Below are 22,644 nucleotides of genomic sequence, written 5' to 3'. Positions count from 1 at the left end.
AATAGCTTTTCTTTAAAAAATCTTCAATTCATCATCATATGAGACAAAAAAGCAGAACATTTTTACTCAAGGCCTTTTCCACAGAAGACATTTCAACTTGTCACAGGTGGAAATTGTTAAATTAATTATAGCTGAATTAAATTTAGCTGTTTTGATGTCAGGGTCCTGGTATTTGTGCATGCTGAGTCATTGTCACACTAACTGGGACTCTCTTAATAGAACACAGCCATCGTTAGTGTTATTAGTAACACCTGTGCTTTTCCTCCAAGTCAAACTTTCTACTGTGATAAAGTTCTGTCGAGAAGCTACAAGTAGGTAATGTTTGGTGTTTTTTAAGCAATGTCAAAGTCGTTTCTGATCATTTTTGTGCCAGTTGACCTTTAGCAAAAGCTCTACCAAGAACAGCCACTATCCACTTCTACGTTAGCAACCGTAACTTGGCGCGGAAGACCAGAACAAGGGAAAATACTGAAGAGGTTGGATTTGTTTTTTTCTGAAGCCAAAAACACAAACAGAGAGATGTTTGATATGGAATAATTGTTGTAGAAAACCTCACTGACAGCTGAATCCATTAAAGATTTAAGAAAACCGAAAACCAACTTCTTTTGTTGCAAGGTAAGATGCTAACCAACGTTAGCTAGCCTAGCATAGAACGTTAGCATCAAAGACAGTTTAATATTAATTTTTATTTATTCATGTTATAACTTTAAGTTAGGTAGTTGTACACCATTTGAGGTTGTTTACACTTTACATAAGTGAAAAAAAGAGTGATAAATTCAGTATTTCTTATTTCTTAGCTAAAACAAAGCTACAAGGACTAAATGTAACTAAATGTTAGCTTAAAATAAATCAGTATTGATAAGGGATGAAACAGTTAGCCTAAACAGTGCTTTGGGAAACTCACAGTAAATATATTAATATTGATATTAATATTAATAATAAAAACAATAAATTTAATTTGTATAGCACATATCATACAAGAAATGCAGCCAAACATGGTTTACAACAAAGAAATTACATGCACCAAGTGCTTCACATTACGCGCAACGCGCGCTAAAGTGCCCTCTTGGGAGCCAAAACATGTCTAAAGTGCCCTCTTCAGTGGCGAGGACACGCTATATGTGCCCTTTTTTTCCTTTTCGCCCCTGCCCTTCAAAAAGTCTGTGCACGCCACTGATGCTGCAGTTGATCAAGAGAGTAATCGGTCTCTCTGTTTCTCTCAGACTGAAATCTGATCAAACGGTAAAAGGAGGTAGCGCTGATCGATCATAAATCAAGTTTGTTTCTGCACTGCTTATTTCTCTCCTAAAATGTTTCCAAAAAATTTTTAAACGCCCTGTTTAGCTGTAATAGTAGGAGATTGTGAACAGGGAGTGGCCTCCACAGCGCCACCCTGCTTTTCTGCTTAGTGAAAATAGAGGCTGGAAAATGGAGATCAAATGGTAAAACTAAGCAGAGCTGATGAAATATAGAATCTACATGCAAATATGCAACCAAGTTGCATATTTCTCACCTCAAATGCTTAAAGAAACATGTTGTAGCTTACTGTTCACTTGGACCAGTCCACATTGCATCACCCATTAGTGAGAGTGTCTGGTAAGGTGTGATGCATTCTGGTCTTGGGCAAAAGCACCCTCGTTTTTCTCTGTTTATCTTTCTATTGTAGAAACGGACAACTTTTATGTGATGACTCTTTATATTGGTGAAATACTCCTTTAATTCAAAATTCTTTCCAGTTTGCAAAAAAATTCTCTCAGGATGTTCACTCTGGCCAGACAGTTATGTCGTGGCTGGTCAGGGCCCTTGATGTCACCTACCTGCTGCTTGACACTGCAGGATTTTCTGCTTTTGAGGCTCTTCAAAAGGCCAGCCCTACCAGACTGAGCATTGCCTCATGCTCCTCTCTGCCTTTTCCTCCCAGAGAATCCTCTCGTCTGGGATTTCCTGGCTGGCTCTCTCTGTGGGCTCGCAGCCCGCGGGGACTTCATACAAAACATCAAGAGGCTCAGTCTCTTTCCAGTGAGCATTTTCTGTGCACTTCTCTTTCTTGCTTTTTTTCCCACCCCTCCTTCATCAGAATACTGTATTCTTATCTGAGTGTAATGATATGTTATACTCTGCATGGATTAGTGCAGGTTATTAGTGAGCCCAAAGTGTAGAATTACAATCAGAGCAGTGTTTATATGAGTCTGCTTATAATTGTGGAGAGGGCGTAGACGTGAGCTGGCTAAGTGGATAGGTCAGTAATCTGATTCCTGACTTGTTTCCTCTGATGATAATGTTCTCTGAGTTTGCACAGCCTTATGCAAGAGGTTATGTATGGTAATGAGCCCCCGGCAAATGATGCCACTGTTTATCACGTTTCCAAAAAAAAAAAAAAAATCATTTGCATTCCATTCTCCAGGGACAATATGGTCCACTTCCTCATCCTCTTTGTCTTTTTCCTCCTGATGGATTTTCTCTTCCTCACTGCTTCCAAATTGACATCAGTTTACTCTTGGGTATGCAAATACAGGTTTATGAGTAATCAGAGCTGTCAGTCAACCCCCACGCGACAAGAATCACTTTGGTTCCCGTGTTAAATTGCACCATCATTGCCTCACATGTCAGGCTTGTGTTTGATGGTTGTCATTTACTCAGCATCTTCCCAGGGTGTCATTTGCGCTCATTTTGTGATTGCACCTCCTGCCCAGTGAGAATCTCCCCAGTTCTCTGAGCTCCCATTTGTTTGATGTAAGACCTAATCTCATTTGCAGTGATCACAGGGGCAGTTTTTCATTTTTAGATGAAATATGATGCTTTATGTATCTATCAGAGCGCTGTTTGTTTGGGCCGCTCCCTCCCAGCACCTGCCATTTAGATAACATGCTGCATCAGCTGGACCTGTGACCCAGTTCCAAACAAATACACAGATACAGCAGTTGATGGCTTTGCAGGCTTTTCTGGCCACTTTTAATGATAGTTTAATTGAGCACACCCTGCTGCACAGTGACTAGGCTGCTCTCTGATGGCTGCTCGCAGATTAATCCCACCTCCCTTTTGATTGTTTTGTTGCTTTCTCCCCCTGTAGGTACCTTTTTGTATCCCAGTGTGCTACCACTGAATTCATTTCCTGGGGTCTTTGTTCCATTGTCAGCGCGTGGCTCGTGTTCTGGTGGATTCGCTGGGCTCGTTGGATTGTTCTGGGATGGCGAAATGCATTGTGGTCATGCACGTGTATATGCACATACACTTTGATAACAAAACAACACAGGGCTGAATGAAACAGGCTACACACGGCATTTCCAGCCCTCCACAGTGAAGTTGTTGGCTGCCTAACGTATGCTATACATGCTGAACTTCAGCTACAGACAGTCGGAGGTATTATACTACTGCACAGACATTTTTTTAGGCAGTATTTTCTGTAGTGTTTAGTAAACATGAGAAGCATAGTAGTCACGCATGTCAAAAATGCGGTGCTGCAGAGAAGCAGTCAACAACATGAAAAAGTCTGCACTCTGAAGCTGCTTAATGTGCAATTTATTTACACATCCACCAGTGGTGTAAGACTTAGTTTAATATGAAAAGGCGCCATCTTTAAATACCAAAGCTGGATCACGTTAATCATGTGGTGTACAGGTGAAAAAAAAACTTATAATAAACTCCCCTCAAATATTTATCCCTATATGTACTGTATCTTCAAATACATTAAAACAGTACACGACACACGAAACACATACAACAAATATATACCCTAGAAAGTTTTTCCCTGATTTATGCATAAATTATTTCTATAAGACACCCTAATGAAAAAAAAAACAACCTATAAAATAAAGGGAAATAAAGTAAAGCTCCACAGTAACTAATGCAGTGTCAGCCACCTTTAGCCTACATGTTAAACTAAAAAACAACATAAAGGAATAGCAGATGCTAACTACACCATTCTGACACATCTGTTAGTTGCCAACTTTGGTGCACAACAGACTCCTCATTTAAGCCTGGGTTAATCTTGATGCACACTGCTCTTTCAGTGGTCAACCTACTTAGTCTTTCGTAGCCACACCTATCTCCACACTTCATTTTAGTGCTGTGCCGAAGCTGGAGAAAACAAAAATGACTGCAGGCAACGTTGGTGGGCAGGGACCAAGGAGGCCAGATCCAGAATAAGTATTTTTTAAGCTACAGTTGGTAACTTTAAAAAAATACATAAACATTTTTGTCATATTTGCTGAAACTTTCACGACATCCACTAAGTATTAAATGAGATAGTCTTTCATCTCTTTCCTCCTCTTCCTATTGCGTCTCTTGGCATTGGCTAGAATCTACCGCGTCTCACCTGGAATAACCAATAACCAAATAGGGCCAAGGAGTCTCTAATCCAGTTGTCAATCATGTCAATCTCTGCTGATTAACTAGTCACACTAGGCAGCGTTGCTCAAATGTGAATCAAGATTCGGTTACTGCATTGCCTATTTTTCACCTCAAATATTTTCAGAAACACATTTTAGTGTACTGCTTAGCTGTGAAGTGAGAAAGTTTTGGCCTGGCCACAATGTTCCAATTTTCTTATTTTTTCAGCTAAATAGTGCAATAGAATATGTGTCTGGAAACATTTGAGGTGAAAAGTTGGGATTGCAATAACATAATCTTGATTCATATTTGATCGCTGCCTAGTTTGACAGTAAGACTGCAGTTCACATGCAGTTATTGGCAGCTTTGTTAGAGACTCCTCAGCTCTGCTTGGTTGTTTTCATTTAGGTGTGATGGGGTTGTTAGAAGCAATAAGAGGAGGCAGAGGAATAAAAGATATGTTTCTCATGTACTGCTGTATGGATATAGTGAGAGTTTCAGCAAATATGGCGGAAAATTATTTTTTTTATAAAAGTTACCAACTTTAGCTTTAAAACGTGTCTGGGCGGGGGACTTATGTTATTTTTTTTTTTTACCCTGTATAGGATCAGAAATCCAAATAGTTTGGTGGTTATTTTTTCACTGAATTTATTAATTATTTGGTCTTTGAAGTTTGGATCATAGAAGCAAATACCCAGGATTTGCTGTTTTTTAAAACAACACAAAGTAGAACTGTTGACTTCACATACTTTCAGATGATCTGTTACAGAAAAGACTCCCGTGTGGGAGTAGAATACATTAAACGATTTCACCCCAGTAGCAAAAGCGACAAAAACAGAAACCCTTTGTTCTCGATAATTTTCCACCATAACAACTTAAGAGCTTACTATTAACAAAAAAGAGAGTGCCACCTGATATGGTAATGAAATATAATAAGCTCCTGTGATTGTAGGAGAAAACGGTCGATTCACTTGTACCATTAGCAAGCTGGGAAGGCTCTAGTGCCTGCAGGGAGGGTCCTTTTTAATTAAGTCGTCATTCACCTCTTGAAACCTCTGTGGAAGTGGCCCTGCATGCATTTGCCCAGCACGACATGCACACACACACACACACACACACTTACTTGTGTCATTCCTCCCTGCAGGTGTCCTCGCAAAACGAATACCTCCATCAGCACAGCCACCCCTCATGTTGTCAGTGTATAGGTTGTGCGTAGATTTTGCTTGTGCTTGTGTGTGTGCACGTGTGTGTCGGCCCTTGTAGGAAAGACAGGTGTCGTTCATGGCTGGTTTGACAGCAACATGTTGTTCACCTCTCACTGAATGAGAGAACAAGTGCCACCAGTCAAGATTTTATTGTTGTTATGTCATGACCTTGACATGCTGATGGAGCTCTGACAGTAGATGGAGAATAGCCTGAAGTGTATTGGTAGATCTGCAAGAAAATGGAGTCCACAGTGGTCTTAATGAAGTTTTTTTTGTTAGCAGGATATTGCAAATATGTGTTAACAGATTATGCTTGAATTTGGTGGAGAGTTAAGTAGAGCAGCCCCTTGAAAGTCAGAGCTTTAAATCATCAGTCGGAGACCCTCAGTGGACTGAGATTGCTTCAAGTAGAGCAGTAGTTTTTTTTGCTGAGCAGTGCACTTCTAGGGACCTTTTGGTCCCCAGATATTGCTGCGGAGTGAGTGCTCTTGACTTTCACGCTACTCTTTGATACATGGAGGTGCATACATGCAGGAAGTGGCACAGAGGAGGAGAGGAGTGTGTGGTGATTTTAATTTGAAAAAAGAGGTAAATTTAATGCTCAGAGCAATTTAATGCTAGACTACTACAACACTCTCTGGCATTTGATTAAAATCTAATGTGTCAGTAAAAAAGGTTGTTGCACATTTACGACCGGTTGTTAGTGCTGTTAGCTTATTTCTGTGAATACTATTGTCAGACTGAATGTCTCATGGAGCCCATCCAGACTTTAAAACTTTGTACGGAAAACAAAATGAATGGTTAAATATTCGTAATGAACAGCCAAGTCCAACTCGACTGGTATAATTCTGAGTTGGGTACAGCCCTAAAGTTTAGTTTATTTGCACATGTGCCTGTATATAAAAAAGACAGCAAGTATTTTAAAGAAGCTTTTACATTGTGTAGGCGAGTTTAGAATCCAAAAATGGCTTATGATGATACCACACAGAGTAGAAACCAATAAATGTGCACTCCAAGTAGCCCTTGTTAAAAGGATTTTAGTGTGTGTAACATTTCAAGTCAGCAGGTTTTCCCAGGCTTCTGACCCTAACCTCGTACCCTAACCCACACGTCTAGGTCTAAGTTACTGTTGAAGTCTGAGAGAGTGTCATAGGCTCAAAACAATAAACAGTATTAAAATCTTTCTAAGGGGAAGATCAGTTTTTTTTTCTACTCTGCCAGAAATTTCTTCGATCTACCACCCACTTAATAGGACACTGGAATGTGCATCTCTCTCTCTCTCTCTCATTTTTTTAATACACCCCCTATGAAATAACAACAGATTTATTTAAAGAAGAAAAAAAGTTTTAGAAAAGATGTCATAGTAATATAATTACAGATCCCTCAAGTATTAGTAATCTTTACAAATTAAAATCCTCTTCAGAGGTTTTTTTGAATAACGATAATAAAGATGTTAATTGTAGTGATGGAAGTAGGTTTCAAAGAGACAAGCCTCTGTTTCCCAATAAAACTGATTAAGGTTAGGCCATGGAATGAGTGATTTTTTTTCTTATTATGGACTATATATATATATATAGACCTGTCCCAAAAAGAGTTGGTTTGTTGTTGCTAAAATGTATTCCTTACAGTGAATTTTGCAGGTGCCAGCACACTTTTCCTTTTTCTTTTTCCTTTTGGCAACATCATTTAACTCCCCAGAATGTGTTGGTGATTTGCCAGCCAATTTTGGAAGCCACCTGTAATGTGCTCTATTGATTCCCATTCATTTAGAAGACAAACACTGCAAACAGAAATATGCTGTTGTAGTGTTGGTGAGAGAACTAAACATCTTCATGTCACCGGTTTGTTTTGTCTAAAAACGTCTCAGAAAATCAGGAACACCAACATTTTAATATCTCTTTTTCTCCATCTTGTAATTCTGAGCAAATCTGTTCTCCACTGGTGTTATTGTTGTTTTGGCGTTCTCCCTCATTATTGGTTTCTTTGCAGTGGGCGGTAAAAGTGTGTTGATATTACAGCATCGATGGTGCCAGGCCCAACCATCACTGTGTCAGACTGTGTGGGTGGACATCCTGTCGATGTGTGATGCTTCTATTACACATTGCAATGGCACACAATTAGCGCCACAAGGGAGCCAAACGCTTTATTGCCTTTTTCCTCCTCCTGTAATATCTCCTCCTCCTTATATTGTCCTCTCTCATCTCTCTCCAGCAATCTATAACTACGATGCCCGGGGAGAGGAGGAGCTGTCGCTGCAGATTGGAGACACAGTGCACATACTTGAGACACATGAAGGTGAGAACGGGCTTACTGATGACATGCATGATCAGAGCTGACACGCCACTGTTGGGCATTATTTTCCTGTCATCCCGAGTACCTCTTTTGTTTTGTCAAATGTTTCTACATGTGTTCAATAACATAAAATATATATAGAAATGATGACTATGATGGTGTGTTCCTGTAAATGAAGGCAGCAGCAACCCCTCTCTCTCTCTCTTTCTCTTTCTGTCTGCTACTGTTGCATTGTGCGAGGCATGCTGTATTCACAGTGTTATTTTCAACTTTTATTGTCTTTCTCTATTGTGAATTGATACATAACATGTTAAGGGGAGACACTACTGGTAAATTTGGTAAAACTTTTAGCTAAATGATCTCACTGTGAAACTTCCTCAGTTGATTACTCACATTAAGAGAATTATGCTACATTCACATTAAAAGCAGATATGACCCAAATCTGATTTTTTTTTCTCTCTCTGATGTGATACAGATTTTATTTTATTCAGAGGACACAGAAATCTGATTTCTTTCTTCTTTTTTTTTTATCAGATCTGAGCCACTTTCTATGTGGTTCTAAATGTGATCACTGGCCACGCAGCCACTGTAGTAATGGTCATATTGGAAATCATATGTGTTTTTCATACATCCATGGTTTTTCCATACCATACTGCACTGTGCAGGTGCAGATCATTTACCATTAAGAGTCAGAGCAGTTCACTGAAACTACAGAAGGTTGCCATAGACGTACCGCTGCAGTAAGCAGCCCTAGTCCTCAGATAACAGAGCTGGATTGCTGGACACTTTCTGACAGGCAGAGTTTGCCCCCATGCTGTAACAGCGCTGTCGTGAGGCGCAGACAGAGTAATGTAGTCCTTGACACCCTAAAGTTTTAGAGAAACTATTTTTCTGTGAAACCCTCCACATTCTGGCCTCACAACTCCTGACTCCTCCTGCACTCGCTCTCTCGCCACAGAGCTATCTCTAGTAGCTGCTAATAGAGCTATAGCTAGGACTTTTGCCAAAGGTTAGAAGTTTGAGGAAGAGCTGCTGGCTCGAGGTCTGTTTCATACTTGCTGTCCTCTCAGCATCATGCCATTGTTTGGATGGCTTATTATGCCAAAGCCTCAATAATCAGAAAAGTGTCTAATTTCACAACAGACCGGTATCCAGAAAGACAAACAAAGGTCCGATGATGTTTTTCTGCACAACAATTAGCGATGTACTTCTGTTGCAAATCATGCTCTGCCCTTTAGAGAAGTGGGCAGTCCCTCCCCTCAACGTATGATCATGATTGTCATCTGTTGCTGCAGGAAATCATTTGGTAGATGAATGTTTGCATGACTGAGTAAATCATTTTTCAGTATTGATAATTAAGCCCTGCAATATAAACTTTTTATTCAATTATTCAAATGAGGCATTACCTAATTAAGTATGTGCTTTTTGCATACATTTCCAGAACATAAATCTGAACGTAAACATCTATATGTGTATTTTGGACATTTTCTTATGTTCTAGAAGCAAAAACACCTCAAATCTCACAATTGACCAGTGCATGAAAAAATCTGTTTCTACCTGTAGTGTCTCCCCTTCAAATGCTGACTTTAATGCAGAGTTTTTAAGTCTTCTTTTACTGTGTATGGGAAAAGCACCTTAAATGTAACACAATTTTGTTCTTCGTCAGACTGGTACAGAGGGCATCGGCTAAGGAGAAAATCCAAGAAGGTGAGTGGCCACTAAACAAAGGTTTCACACACTCACATCCATTACTGAAAGGTTACTCTTTACAGCCTCAGTTGTTTAACTACTGGCCCTGTTATATGATAATGTTATTTGCATTGTGATTTCTTCCTCTTCTAGGGCATATTTCCTGCTTGCTATATACACCTGAAAGAGGCCACAGTCGAGGGCTGTGGGTTAGTACTTCTCCACTTCCACTTTTTTCACGAACAGGAAGATTCCCTCTACTTTTGTTGCATTTGTATATAAGATTATTTAATCACTGTTGTGTATTAGGATAAGGATGAATTATATTATAATATAGTCATGCATTGAGCTGAAGACAGCAACATTAAAAACAAATAGGAAACAGATGAGAAGTTTGTTCTCTCAGCTTACTTTCTGACCTACTGAGAAGCTTGTTGGCGAGACAAAATGTAAGTTGTATGTCGGCGCCCTCTGAGGTTGTGTCAGTGAAGAGGTCTGCTCTTGATATGATGTGACATGTGGGTTTGTTGTTGCACAACTTGTGGCACTGTTTTGTTTTGATCTGTCTTCTTTGATTTCACTTGCACAGCACAAAAAAGGAAAAAACTCCAAACTTCAAAGTCATTGAATTCAGCTGAGAACCTAGAGAAACAGATACTTGTTTTTCCATAAAATTGTAAATAAAAGATAAAAAATAAACAAATATACTTGGATAACGGGCAACATGTTTAATACTGTGTCTCGATTTGGGGAGGAAAGGGCACAGATTCACTGTATAAAATTTGTTCCCTGTCGCTGCAGGCAAAAGGAGACAGTCATTCCCACTGAGCTGCCTCTGGTTCAGGAGGTTACCACCACACTGCGGGAGTGGGCCACAATATGGAGGGACTTATATGTGGTAAGCAAGCCTGTCCAATCTCAATTGGAAGCACATATTCATGTGAAACCTGTGGTATTTTGGGAGGTAAGACAATGTGTGGATGTCAAATGGCAAAGAAATATCAGGGCTTATTAGGTGGTTGACCTTATGTGGTGTATGAGCTTATTACAGATGTATCAGTATTGACCTGCCATCTGGCAAACTTACAAATTTCAATATTTTGTAGGCTGAATTTGTAAAGTTTGTGTATTTGTCCCTTGTTTTTCTTAATTTAATTTTAATATATTTTGTCGTATTTATGTTTTTATTTATAGTTACATTTTCAATTGCAAGATTTTGTTATCTCTGTTTAAGTGTTTGTTATCTTGACAGAAAAACAACAGATAAAGATATTAGCCAGTGAAACATATTTTATAGTTAATAGTTTTGGCCTTAAAAATTCAGTATTGGCCCACCTCTTTTTGGATGAATTTTTTCATTTCACAATCTATTTTGTTGAATTTGGCCTAAGGTAAATCAACCTGCTCTCAATTATTAAGAGCTTTGATCACCTTCACTGTCCTGTACCAGCTCCTGTTGAGATGTCTGACCTGCCAGCATTAACAAGTACTCTTACAAGTCAACAGCTCAGACACTGGAGCATTTGTATTCTTTAAATGTCTTACCGTTCACACGTTCATCTGTCTGTCTCTGCTGTCAGGGGGACAAACGCGAGATGTTCAACTCTGTCCGTGATATGATCTATGACCTCATCGAATGGCGTTCCCAGATCCTGTCCGGCACCCTCCCACAGGACGAGCTCACTGAGCTCAAACAGAAAGTCACCTCCAAGATAGACTACGGCAACAAGTGAGGATCCAGTCTTCAGAGGCTTTCAGCCTCCTCCTTGCCTCCCCAGAGCTCATATCCCTTTATCCTCATATCTATCCGTTGAAATGACTCTTGTTGGAATAGGTCAGCAGTGTCAGTCAATAGAAAATGACAGGTCATCACTTAGCTTGAGGACAAACTAGAGGGATTTAGCTTCAGCTAACTGTACTGTATTCCATCATGAAATGACAGCTCCTGCTGTGTCTGCAGTGGGCCTAGAAAATCGGTTGAAAATGAAAATTGTGAAGCTCTATTCTCCTCCTGTGATGAAACTTTAAAACCTTTGGCCAGGTAAAGAAATGGCTTTTGGCTCTGCAGAAGCAGGGAGTGATGAGTTGATGAAATACATTGACTGCATGTTCGGCAGCATGCTGTGGTCTGGACTCCCTCTGTAGAAGAAAGAGCTGAACAAAGTAGGTGAGCTTTGAAAAAAAAAAGTGGAGCTGAATGGAGTCTAATATGAGGAGAAAATGAGGCAAAACAGTGGCAGCATGCACTTAATGTGTACTGGTTTCCACCCTCATAAATGTGACATATTCACAATACTTACCTTGTCTCTTGTGGCATGCTATTGTTTTTTTTTCTCATTATCCTGCACTCATTGACTCTTTCCCATTTTCATTCAAGGTATTTAGATCTTGATTTGGTGGTCAGAGACAAAGATGGAAACATCCTGGACCCAGAGCTCACCAGCACCATCAGCCTGTTCAGAGCACATGAGGCGGCCTCCAAGCAAATCGAGGACCGGATTCAGGAGGAGAAGGTAAAGACAGAAAGAATTAAGTCCTGCCTCTTGGTCACCACCTTTTCCTCCTGAAGCTAAACTGTGATCTTTATCCAGAGAGAATATTAAAGAAATGTAGAAGCATATTAGTGTACATTGTGAGTGAACAAAGTACACAGTGTGATGTGAAAGTAGTCGCACCCTCGATCTTGTTCTTTCTGGCTCATTAAGTCTCAGTCAGAGTCAAACAGGTGCAGTTACAGTTTCTGCGTTAGGAAAACAAAACCAGGGCAGGGTAGAAGGGTTAACACTGCTCATCATACAAGATAATTGTTCGACATGACCCCTCATTTGTCTTCATTTGAGACTGCTCCCCTCTGGTGAGGAGTGTCTGCTCCATCCTTAAGTCTCCTACAGACTGTGAGATTTTAGTTTAACGCCTACTGAATCGCGGGATACGATGTATGTCCATCGTCGATACGCAAGAACAAAACATTGTCGGTGTGCATCATCTATTTACACCGCTGTTGTGATAAGAGCAAAATGTAAACAAACATGAATCATGCCCTCGGTATTGTGGCATTTATGTGTTTCAAAAATGGTTAAGAAGAGGAGACGGAGGAGAAAGTGGACGCAGTTGTGGCTGGGGAAAAGAGGCCAACTTGCAAGCATGCAAATTTTGCAACGAGAGCTCAAAATATCCATTAGCATTAAGCAGTGTCATGCTGATTGGTGCGTAATTTCATGCTGCATTTCTATTGGTTGGTTTGTAGACGTAGGTCATAACAACAGTCACAGTGAGATGGTCATCCCAAATTTCTGACACTGTCAGAATTTGATCATAAGACCGTGACAATGACCATCCTTGAACCTCTCTCCCTGTGCGACGTAGGACCACCATTTTAGAGCCACAACCAAAGATATCACCATGTTTCTTTCACATTGGTTGTCTTTCGTTTGGGAAAGCCCAAAATCGCACAGGGTATACAGGGCCTTAGGCACAAGAATAAAACAAACTTTTAGCCACACTAGCAGTGTGGCTCTGGTGATGTCAGTGTAGGTTGGTCGGTTCAAATAGAAATATTCCAGCTCCTGGATGGATTTCTGTGAAATCTGGTGGAGATATTAAAGGCCCATAGAGGACAAATTTCTCTAATTTTGTTGTTGTGAATTTATTTTTATTGAAAACCATCATGACATCAAAATTTCAATTTGGTCAGTACTTTAATTAATGACTAAATACCTGCAAAACTAACGTGACATTTTCTGTGCATTGTATTTTCAATTAGATTTAGTTGTTCATATGTAGTCTGACTTACGCAATGTTGACGTAGCTGTAAGTCTACCACTCTCTGGCTATTTAAGCTGGCATTCTCTCCCATTCCCCTGCTCCGCTATGTGCATTTTACCATTTTTCCAAATCCACTTTGTTATGGGAGACAACAAAAACAACCTCTTAGTGTAAGCTAACAACCTACACACTAAAAATGGGACATTTTGATTAAGATTTGGGTTGTTAAATACACATGCCTGCTTTGTTCTTTCAGAGTATTGTTGTAAAAATCTATAATGTATAAAACAACTTGTGAACGCACCTTGGAAAAGCCCAGACTCCGTCTCATAGGACTCTCAAGCCTGATGTAGATCTGTTTTCTGACACAGCCTATTGGAGTTGAATTGCAGCGTGTTTTTACCCTGGCAGCAGCATGCATCAAAGACCTTGACTATACCAATGTACTGATCCATTCCACTAACAAGAGCATTTGTTGTGTTGTCATAATAATGTTCTGCAAGAGCAACATCCAGTTAGCAAATCTAATGTCTATCGTGGGTCCAGTGAGCTTCTCCAGAGCTTATGTGCAAGAAAAGTTAAATCACACAGTTGACATCTGTTTGTTATTGTTTTTGCGGAAAATTTGCCATTTTAATGACTGTTCCCATCTTGCAAATTCTCCAAAGCAAGTTCCCCTGACACTATTTTACCGTGGTGATGTTGCTGTGTCCTGGATGTTGCTCCCCCCAAGATGATTGTGATTGCTTTAAGAAATACCAACATAGCAGAACTATAACGTGTGCCTCCAGACGCAACACTGTGGAAATAGGTCTGGCTTTACATGTGACAATAATCCCACTGCTTCAAAACCATGAATCAAGATATCCATTTGCATAATAATAATAATAATAATAATAATAATAATAAAATAAAAATCATAATTTAAGGAAAGATGACTTGTTGTTTGAATGACCACTGTCAAATAATAACCTCACAGGCTATTAAAAAATCAAACTAATGGACAAATTGTGTTTGAGGGTTCGAAAAATGCACAGAAAATAAACAGAACCCCTGTAGTCACATCTAAAATGGAATTGTTGGCATTTGCACAACTTCAGTATAGAGGTGTGGATAATGAGGCCACTGCTGGTACACAAAGACGCTTGACTGCTTCTACAGAAAGTCAGGAGCTCAGCCAGATTCTTTGTCTATTTTACTTGGCGCATCAGTGGCATCCCTCACCTGAATGTCAGTTGGCAGTATGTAGGACTGTCAGACGCTAAGTGCCCTGCAGTTATGTGGTCTCATCTTACGTGACCTTCTCATCCAGAGGTCTTGATTGCATATGCATAGGCAATAAGAAAGTGTCCAGGTCAACTTGATAAATATTAATGATATGGCCCCGGCATATTTTTGAAGGGCGTCCAAGGAATCATGCAATCAGTCTTGCTTTTACTGCAGATAGATGCAGTTCTGGAGATCAAGCGATTGTTAAGGCTCTTTATTCCAGTGGGGACAGAATATATTATAATAAATTCTTAAGCATTTATAGACATTGTTAAATCTTGCTCCTGAACTTGTGAAATTTTCAGAAAGACACAGAGGCAGCGGCTGACATTCAGTAATCCACACGCTGATGTTGTCCTAGTAATCCTTAGATCTTCTCCTGGGCTTATTGTTTAAACCACGCAGGCCTGAGGTCTGACTGCATGTGACAGAAAGCTGTGGAAGAATGCCCAGTATTGAATGCAATATCTCTCTTTTCCTCCGACAGTCTCAGAAGCAGAATATTGATCTGACCAGGCAAGCAAAGTTTGCCTCCACACCAGCATTTGCCCTCTTTGTGACTCTAAAAAATGTGGTTTGTAAGATCGGAGAGGACGCAGAGGTGCTCATGTCACTCTACGACCCAGTGGAGTCCAAGTTCATCAGGTAAAACCATGAGTGCATATTCACTTATCTCTCGCTCTCTCTCTCTCTTTTTTCTTTTTTTTTTGGCTTTTTGCAGCATTTTAGTTTTACGATTTATATGTATTGTTGCACTGGTAATTGAAATCCAAGTCTGTGTCTGTTGTTAGTGGGAAATTGTATAGATGATGTGCCTGGAGCTGCAGTCTGAACTGTGCATCCATGTCCTGTATTTGACTGTAGCTCAGACAGTGGAATTTCTTTTCATAGCAATCATCACAACTCACGGTCAAATACAGTCAGTGTTTCTAAATTGAGTGGTGATGAGTTTAGATTTGCTCTTTGTAAGCACGGCACTGAAACTAATGCCCATTATGGACCAGATAATATGTCTAGATGGCTTTTGATGTTTGAGATTTACGCATACTTTCCAGAACAATCAAGCATCAGCAAGTACAAACACTGACAGACACTTGGAAACACACACACACACACACACACACACACACACACACACACACACACACACACACACACACACACACACACACACACACACACCATGCAGGAACGTGACCAGAACGAGTGCAGCCTGCTTCCCAGGGATTTGCCATTGTTTTATGATTGTGACAGCAAATTATCACAAGTAGAGCAGCTCGGCTGTGGAATGTTTTCTCTCGCATCCAACATCAGTCATGTATTTTGTTTCCCAAGCGGATCGGTGTCTGGATTAACACTGAGGCTTCCGCAGCTTTGAAGGAAATTCGAGTTAATGCAAGCCAACTGATTGTCTTAATTTGCTGTGTCATAGATGTCTCTGCACGAATCTGAGAAATTGCAGTGACAGATGATGACTGGGGGTGTAAATCACTAGTTTCACCATGATATGATATTATATCAATTATTTGGACAACAATATGATATTTGCCAATATCACAAAGTCTGCCACAATATAATTTCTATTCTATTCGAGGGCCTACTATCGATTTGAGATGATTTCATATCCCTATTTAACACTTTACAGAAGAGGCCGCCACCCCTTACTTTGTTGTTTTTGGCCGTAAAAGAAAAGAACGTCACATAAATAATTGTAAAAAATTATAACCAGTTGAGTACGATAAAGTTTACTCTAAATTGACTCCAACAACACACATAAAACACGACTTCAAAGCAAGAATATTTAACAAATTCAGTATTTCATTACATAATGGCATTGTTTGCATACAGCACATACTCTTGTCTGTCCACCTGTCTTTTCTCCGAGATCTAAAATGCTTCAACACTGCTGATTTATATCACTGTTGTCTTTTCCTTGGCTGCTTGCCATTGTCTGCCTGGCGCTATGTGACGGTGACGCAGATATGCTGTGAGACTCTCAAAATAATAACGTATCTTAAAGGTGATGATATGTGGGGTGACCTCTAGCTCACCTGGTAGTGTGTTTGCCCCATTTAGACTGAGGCCTCCGCTGCAGCCCAGGTTTTGTTTCCAAACCGCAGGCCTTTGCTGTGTGTCTTTCTTACACCTTTCATGTCTATCTCAGCTGTCTGCTAAATAAAGGCAAACATAAGAACTAATAATAATGAAATAAGAAATAATAGAAAAAAAGATTATGTGATCTTTGCATTGATGACATCACAGATTAATGGACCGCGACACACTTAATATCGACGAGTTATGTGTCGTCTTTTCCCCACAGTGAAAACTACCTGGTGAAATGGTCAAGTTCAGGTCTGGTCAAAGACATAGACCAGCTTCATAATCTACGGGCGGTCTTCACGGTGAGTGTGTTTGCCTGTATGAGTGTCCTTGTGTTTGTGTGTGTGCGCATGCTCGCCTGTGGTAGTCCACTGTTTATTCAGCCATGTTATGAGGCATGTGGGAGCCTGTTTGCAGAGCCTGTATTTGTTAAGCTCTCTCAGAAAGAGCTGGGCTCGCTGTATGTATTTACCAAGGCAGTCACCTCTATCTAATGGAAGCCCAAGGGCAGAGGGGTCAGCGTGCACCCACTGGGAGCACTTTGCTAGTTTTGGAAGGGATTGCCCACAGGAAATGAATCTGTGGACACAATCACAGATGTAGCTGAAGCAATTTGTGGTGAAACGTTTGCCCTCAACACAAACTCATCTTCACCTAAGAGGGTGCCTCTAATCGATCAGTTGTTGTGCACCCTAGCATTGCTGTGACCTGAAAAAATGCTTTACATCTCAATTCATTTTTCAGGGGTATGCATGTAATCTGATTGTAATAGTTTTGAATTTGTCTGCCTAAAGTATAAGTCATTGTTACAGACGCTTAGGCAATAACATCAACAGTTTTTTCACTGCTTTTCTTTTTTTTCTCTCCTCAGGACTTAGGCAGTGAAGATCTGAAGAGAGAGAAGATCAGCTTTGTGTGTCAGATTGTGAGAGTGGGGCGCATGGAGCTACGAGACAACAACACCAAAAAGCTGACGTCAGGACTCAGAAGACCCTTCGGAGTGGCAGGTGAAGCAAACTACACAGAGACTCAGTGGAAAAAAAGCGCTGCAAGGCATGAGTTGTGTTACTGTAGTCGGAGGTCACCTTTTAAAAACACTGATTATTTCAGAACTTCATAGCCCTGGCTCCGCTGCAATATCCCCATGAGCGTGAGATCAGATCAGAGAGAACAGTTCCCCTGTTTTGCCTTACACTTCAAAGTAAGTGTTGTGCAAAAGTCTTTGCCCAGATGAGTCAATGTATTTGGCTAAAATTCATAGCTATCCAGCAAAAGTGGAAAGAAGAATTAAAGTTTGATTTATCTCCTGCTGGCAAGGTGCCAGGCATATCGTAAACTAATTAGATGTTTTTTTAGATGTAGACAGTTTTGCCCACAGTTCTACAACAGAGAAAATTATACCCCTTTTTCAGTGTCTTTCTCCCATTGCCACTTAAAGGGGTGGTAAATGACAGCCTGATTTATGACGGCTTATCTTTAAATGTCATCATCATTGCAGCAGTACACAGTGTGATTTTTGAGATTTGCTCTTTTAGAGACACAGTAATAACGACCTTTATATGATTGACCTCTGGCTTGTAGGTAATAGAGTAAAGGTGCTGTCAGTACAAATATGTGCTGGGATCTCTCTTTCACTTCAACTGGAACCAGTTCAAGAATGTGTTTTCTGTTTTGGTGTCGGTCTCTGCTGGTCAAAGTTCACCTTTGGTCATATTCAACCCGTGAATTTGCACGCTTGGCAAATAGCAAAAGTATTTATGCATTGTTTGTTAACACTGGAGTCATTATTCTAGCGGTGTTATGTCACCCCATTTTGTATTGTGTTAGTCACTGAGGCTGTTAACTAAGATCCAGTTTTGTTCACTGCTGTAAGTGTTGTAAAAATGTAAAGACATTTAAAGAGGCTGAATCCAAATATCCTGACCTCACCACACTTGCAAAATTACGGACTTTGCGGATGCATTCCAGGGACGTCTGTGACCGCTGAGGGCTGTTCAAATGCTCAACTCAACCAGTCCACTAGGGACCTCAAGCAGACTTTCCACAGTGTTCCAGAGACTTCACCAGACTTCACTGCTATTATTGCCGCCAATTACCCCAAATTCATATGAATACGGACCTGACGTTGTGGTTTTTCCAGTTGTCAGCTTAAAAAAAACGAATCAAACTAATTGTGTATGTGTGAAACTACTATTTTATTCATTCATTATTCATTTTTTGAGGCAAGAAAAAATGTTCAACCACGTCATGATACAGAAATATTTAGATTTATATGCTTTAAAGGTAATCAAAGTGCATTTTATTTTTGGCAGCCTACCCTATAAAAGTTGTGCAGTGTAATGCCTAGTATACAGGCTAGGAAATAAGATTGAAAACAACAAAGGAAGTAACACTATATAATACATTAATAATACACTATTTACAAATTTACAAACATTTCTGTATATGAATATGTGTAGCATATACTATGTTGTAACCTATGTTCAACCTATGTTTAACTGAACACCAGACTGAAAAGCAGCATTTTGCCACCCTCTCTGGTTCAAAGTTTGAAGCCCGGTTCACCTAACCACACCCTGCTGTGGTCAGGTGTGGGCGAAGTTATAACCACATCCAACAATGACATCACAGGGTCCCAGAGCACAAATGTATGTCATTGCAGCAAGTTAAAAAATCAAATCAGTGGAGGTCAGCAAAAACAAGACTCTCTGGGTGTCTTAAATTACTCTTACAGCTGATATTTGATTACCCTTTTTTTTTTTTTTTTTTTTTTTTTTACATGAAATGTGTATTTAAAGTCAGATCACTGTTTTTTCAGCTTTTTGTGATCTCTGTGCAGTTCATAGAAATCAGGATTAACTTGATTTCACCTTACGTAGGCACCACCATCATGTTTTTTTCCACTGCAGTCTAGCATCTGCCTTAATTAGTGCTCATTGAAGAAAAGCTGTCATTGCCTGCTATAACCTGCCGATGTAGCCTTGCCATGCCATTCTCTGTAGCTCTTTCAAAGCCCTGCTCTCCTCTGAAGGCCTTGAGAATGTTTTAACCCTCTCTTCTTGTTTTTTCACAGTAATGGATGTCACCGACATCATAACAGGCAAAATGGACGATGAGGACAAGCAGCACTTTATCCCATTTCAGCCGTAAGTGGATTGTTCAGCTGCACAAAATCAATCACATTCACACATAAGTGGGCACAGAGTTCCTTTAAACTTTGTATAATGTTGCATAAAATAGCAAAGCTGATATATTTCTGCTCTTACACTTATTTCCATTATTTTGAGTATGTACAGCATGTCAGAGACACAGCGGTTGTATTTTATTTCATTTTTAAAAAGTCTTGAATTTTTGACACCTGATTAGCGGGGGTTTTAAGACAGTAGCGCTCCACTATTCCCTGCTGACTCAATTAAGGCAATCTCATTAACTGCTGCCATTCTCATAGGACTGCGTACAGAGCCAGAGTAACCTTTTCCTTAACGTGATTTCCTGCATAATTGGAAAGGCTTCAGATTCAGGCAGTTTAGCTGGCAGATCACCTCACTTAACAGTTTTATCTGTGAGCATAAATCATGGAAATTAGTGCCCTCCTGTGTGAAGAGAAGAACAGGTTCTACAAGGCGTTATTTATGTCCCAATTGTGAATATTTGCCAGTGAAATTTGAACTGATGAAGTTTTGAAATAGCTTTTCCACCACACAGGACTGCGCATGTTTTCAAGGCCATCAGAGGCAGGAAGTCATTTAGCGGGGGTTTGACGTAGTGATATAATTGAGATAGACTCCTGGCATCCAAACAGAAATGGAAATAGCTTTCAGAAATGGACCAGATAGATTGAAATCTTGCTGAAAAGTTTGTTGTTCTTGTTTGTTCCAGACACTCCTTCATTAAGTCTGAGTTGAGCTCATCTCTGGCATGTAATCTGGAATCAAACCAACCGGCATTTAGATAATGCTTTCGTTGCAGAAGTTCACATTGTGCCGAAATGATCAATTACTTGCCTGACCAAAAAAAAAAAAAAAAAAAATTAACAACACCTGACTAATTATTTAAGCCATTTTATGACAAACATTCAGTGATTGTAGCTTCTTAAATTTGAGGACCTGCTGCTAATGTCCGTTTTATATCATTGCTGTCAGTGGGACTAAACCAGCATTTTGAAGATGCCACCTTGGACTAAGGGGAGGTGTAACGGACATTTTTCCTTCTTTTCTGACATTTTTTAATCAATTAATCTGAAAGTGACAGTTCGCCTTAAAACAAAAATACATGTTTTTCCTCTTAACTGTACTACTTATCAGTCTAGATTGTTTTGGTATGAGTAGCCAGTTGTTGGATATTGGCCATAGAGACGTCTAGCTTCTCTCCAAAACAATTGAACTAGATTGCACTCGGCTTATGATACTCAAAACATCAAGAAACAACATTTGGAAAACTCAACAGCAATGTCTTTTTGCAAAAATAATGAGTCCGGTTACTCAAGCTAGTCCACAGAACTTGTTGTGAGCAGTTTCATGTAGGAACTATTTTATTGCCACTGAACTACACCTGCCAGCCGTATCACAGCGCAGAGGAAAGCAGGCAGTCTATTTCTGTTGAGTTTTTTAAATGTATTTTGGTGCTTTGGGCATTTTGGAGTGCCAGCTGGTTACATTATGTTGGAGAGAAGGCAGACATCAATACAGCTGATATATCTACCACTCTGCAACTCTCACTAAATCATTCTAGGCTGATAAATCGTGTTACGGGTAAGAAGGAAAATAGGTATTTTTGATTTGGGTGTGAACTGTCTCTTTAAGTAAAAATAATCAGCACAGTTGATAATGATCATGAAATCAGATTCTTCTTGCCGTCATGTCCTGAAAACCGTTTCAGCGTCCCACTGCGTCCAACTTAAAAAACAAAAATCTGATCCAAATACTTTCAAAAATGTTATTATTGCAAATTTGTGGGAGAACTTGCCTTGTCCCTGTTGTCGTACAATGTTTTGTCCCGTGAATGTAACTTGTGTTGTCCCTTATTCTACATTCTTGCTTGGATTAGTTTTGGATTCAAGGCTGTAGGCGCTGAAGACAGCCTGAGTGACAGAGATCCTTTACTGCTTCCTCCATGCTGACATCACCACTGTCTTCTCCTCCATGCTCTACTTCTTCTGCTTGTTTAGAGTCCCCTATTACTGCAGATGTCTCCCCCTGCCCACCTCAGACATTTCTCTCACAGCTGCCACACATGTGGTGCTTCCCAGAGCACATCTGTTACTTTCTTATGCGCTGTACGTCACTCGTCTCAATCAGTATGGTACTGTCTACACCTGAAGCCCTGTGGAGAGCAAAACATGATGTAATATTTTAGTTTGCACTCACTAAAGCAGAGAGTTTGCTTCAGATTGGGAACAGTCTGGAGTTTACAGCTCGGGGTATTAAGTAGTTCTCTTTGAAGTCATTTAAAGGTCGTATGCAGGTCAAGCCTCCCACCGCTCCAGAGACGCTATAAATGCAGACTGGGCATAATTTCCTAAACGATGATTTCTCTGTGTGTTTCTTTCATCACCCATCCTGCCTCACTGTTAACTGCTAACAAGCGGCTTTGTGTCTGTCACGGTACTCGCGTCACTCTTCGGTGTGTCTCTTTCTGTCTCTCCCGTCTATTTCATCCCACTCCCCTCCTCACAACCATCACTTTGTGGCTCCTCTGCCTCACTCCTCCTCCTCCTCTTTCTCTGCCATCTCTTCTTCTCTGTGGTGTTTGCCTGTCGTGTGCATACTGCAGGCTAGCGTTGGATGACGCCATTCGCCACAAGCAGCTGAACATCTCCCGTTTTTCACCCAGGGTGGCAGGGGAGAACGACTTCCTCCAGACAGTCATCAACAAAGTTATCACCGCCAAAGAGGTCAATCACAAGGGCCAAGGTACAGTGCAAAGTTCAGACACAAGAACCAGCCTCAGGAAGGAAACTCAACACTACTGTCAGACTTTTATAAATAAATGTGCC

At 40.2% G+C, this 22,644-nt stretch overlaps 1 protein-coding gene across 3 annotated transcripts in view; it reads left to right on the top strand.

Annotated features, from left to right (window-relative positions):
- dock1 (dedicator of cytokinesis 1) overlaps nt 1–22,644 on the top strand; it is a 243,654-nt gene that overhangs the window by 25,266 nt on the left and 195,744 nt on the right. For 2 of the 3 annotated variants that reach the window (XM_088070341.1, XM_088070340.1), the window contains exons 2-12: nt 7,746–7,829; nt 9,493–9,533; nt 9,669–9,724; nt 10,317–10,413; nt 11,096–11,244; nt 11,893–12,028; nt 15,037–15,194; nt 16,870–16,951; nt 17,521–17,656; nt 19,723–19,795; nt 22,422–22,561. In XM_088070341.1, coding sequence (XP_087926467.1) covers nt 7,746–7,829; nt 9,493–9,533; nt 9,669–9,724; nt 10,317–10,413; nt 11,096–11,244; nt 11,893–12,028; nt 15,037–15,194; nt 16,870–16,951; nt 17,521–17,656; nt 19,723–19,795; nt 22,422–22,561 — 1,152 coding nt within the window. The remainder of the gene's footprint in view (nt 1–7,745; nt 7,830–9,492; nt 9,534–9,668; nt 9,725–10,316; nt 10,414–11,095; nt 11,245–11,892; nt 12,029–15,036; nt 15,195–16,869; nt 16,952–17,520; nt 17,657–19,722; nt 19,796–22,421; nt 22,562–22,644) is intronic. The other variant, XM_042508037.2, reaches the window with a different exon arrangement.

Source organism: Plectropomus leopardus, chromosome 19 (genome assembly GCF_026936395.1).
Source record: "Plectropomus leopardus strain MGB_pleo_1.0 chromosome 19, ASM2693639v1, whole genome shotgun sequence".
In the NCBI taxonomy this organism is placed as follows: domain Eukaryota; kingdom Metazoa; phylum Chordata; class Actinopteri; order Perciformes; family Serranidae; genus Plectropomus; species Plectropomus leopardus.
This window is presented reverse-complemented; position numbering and strand designations above follow the sequence as displayed.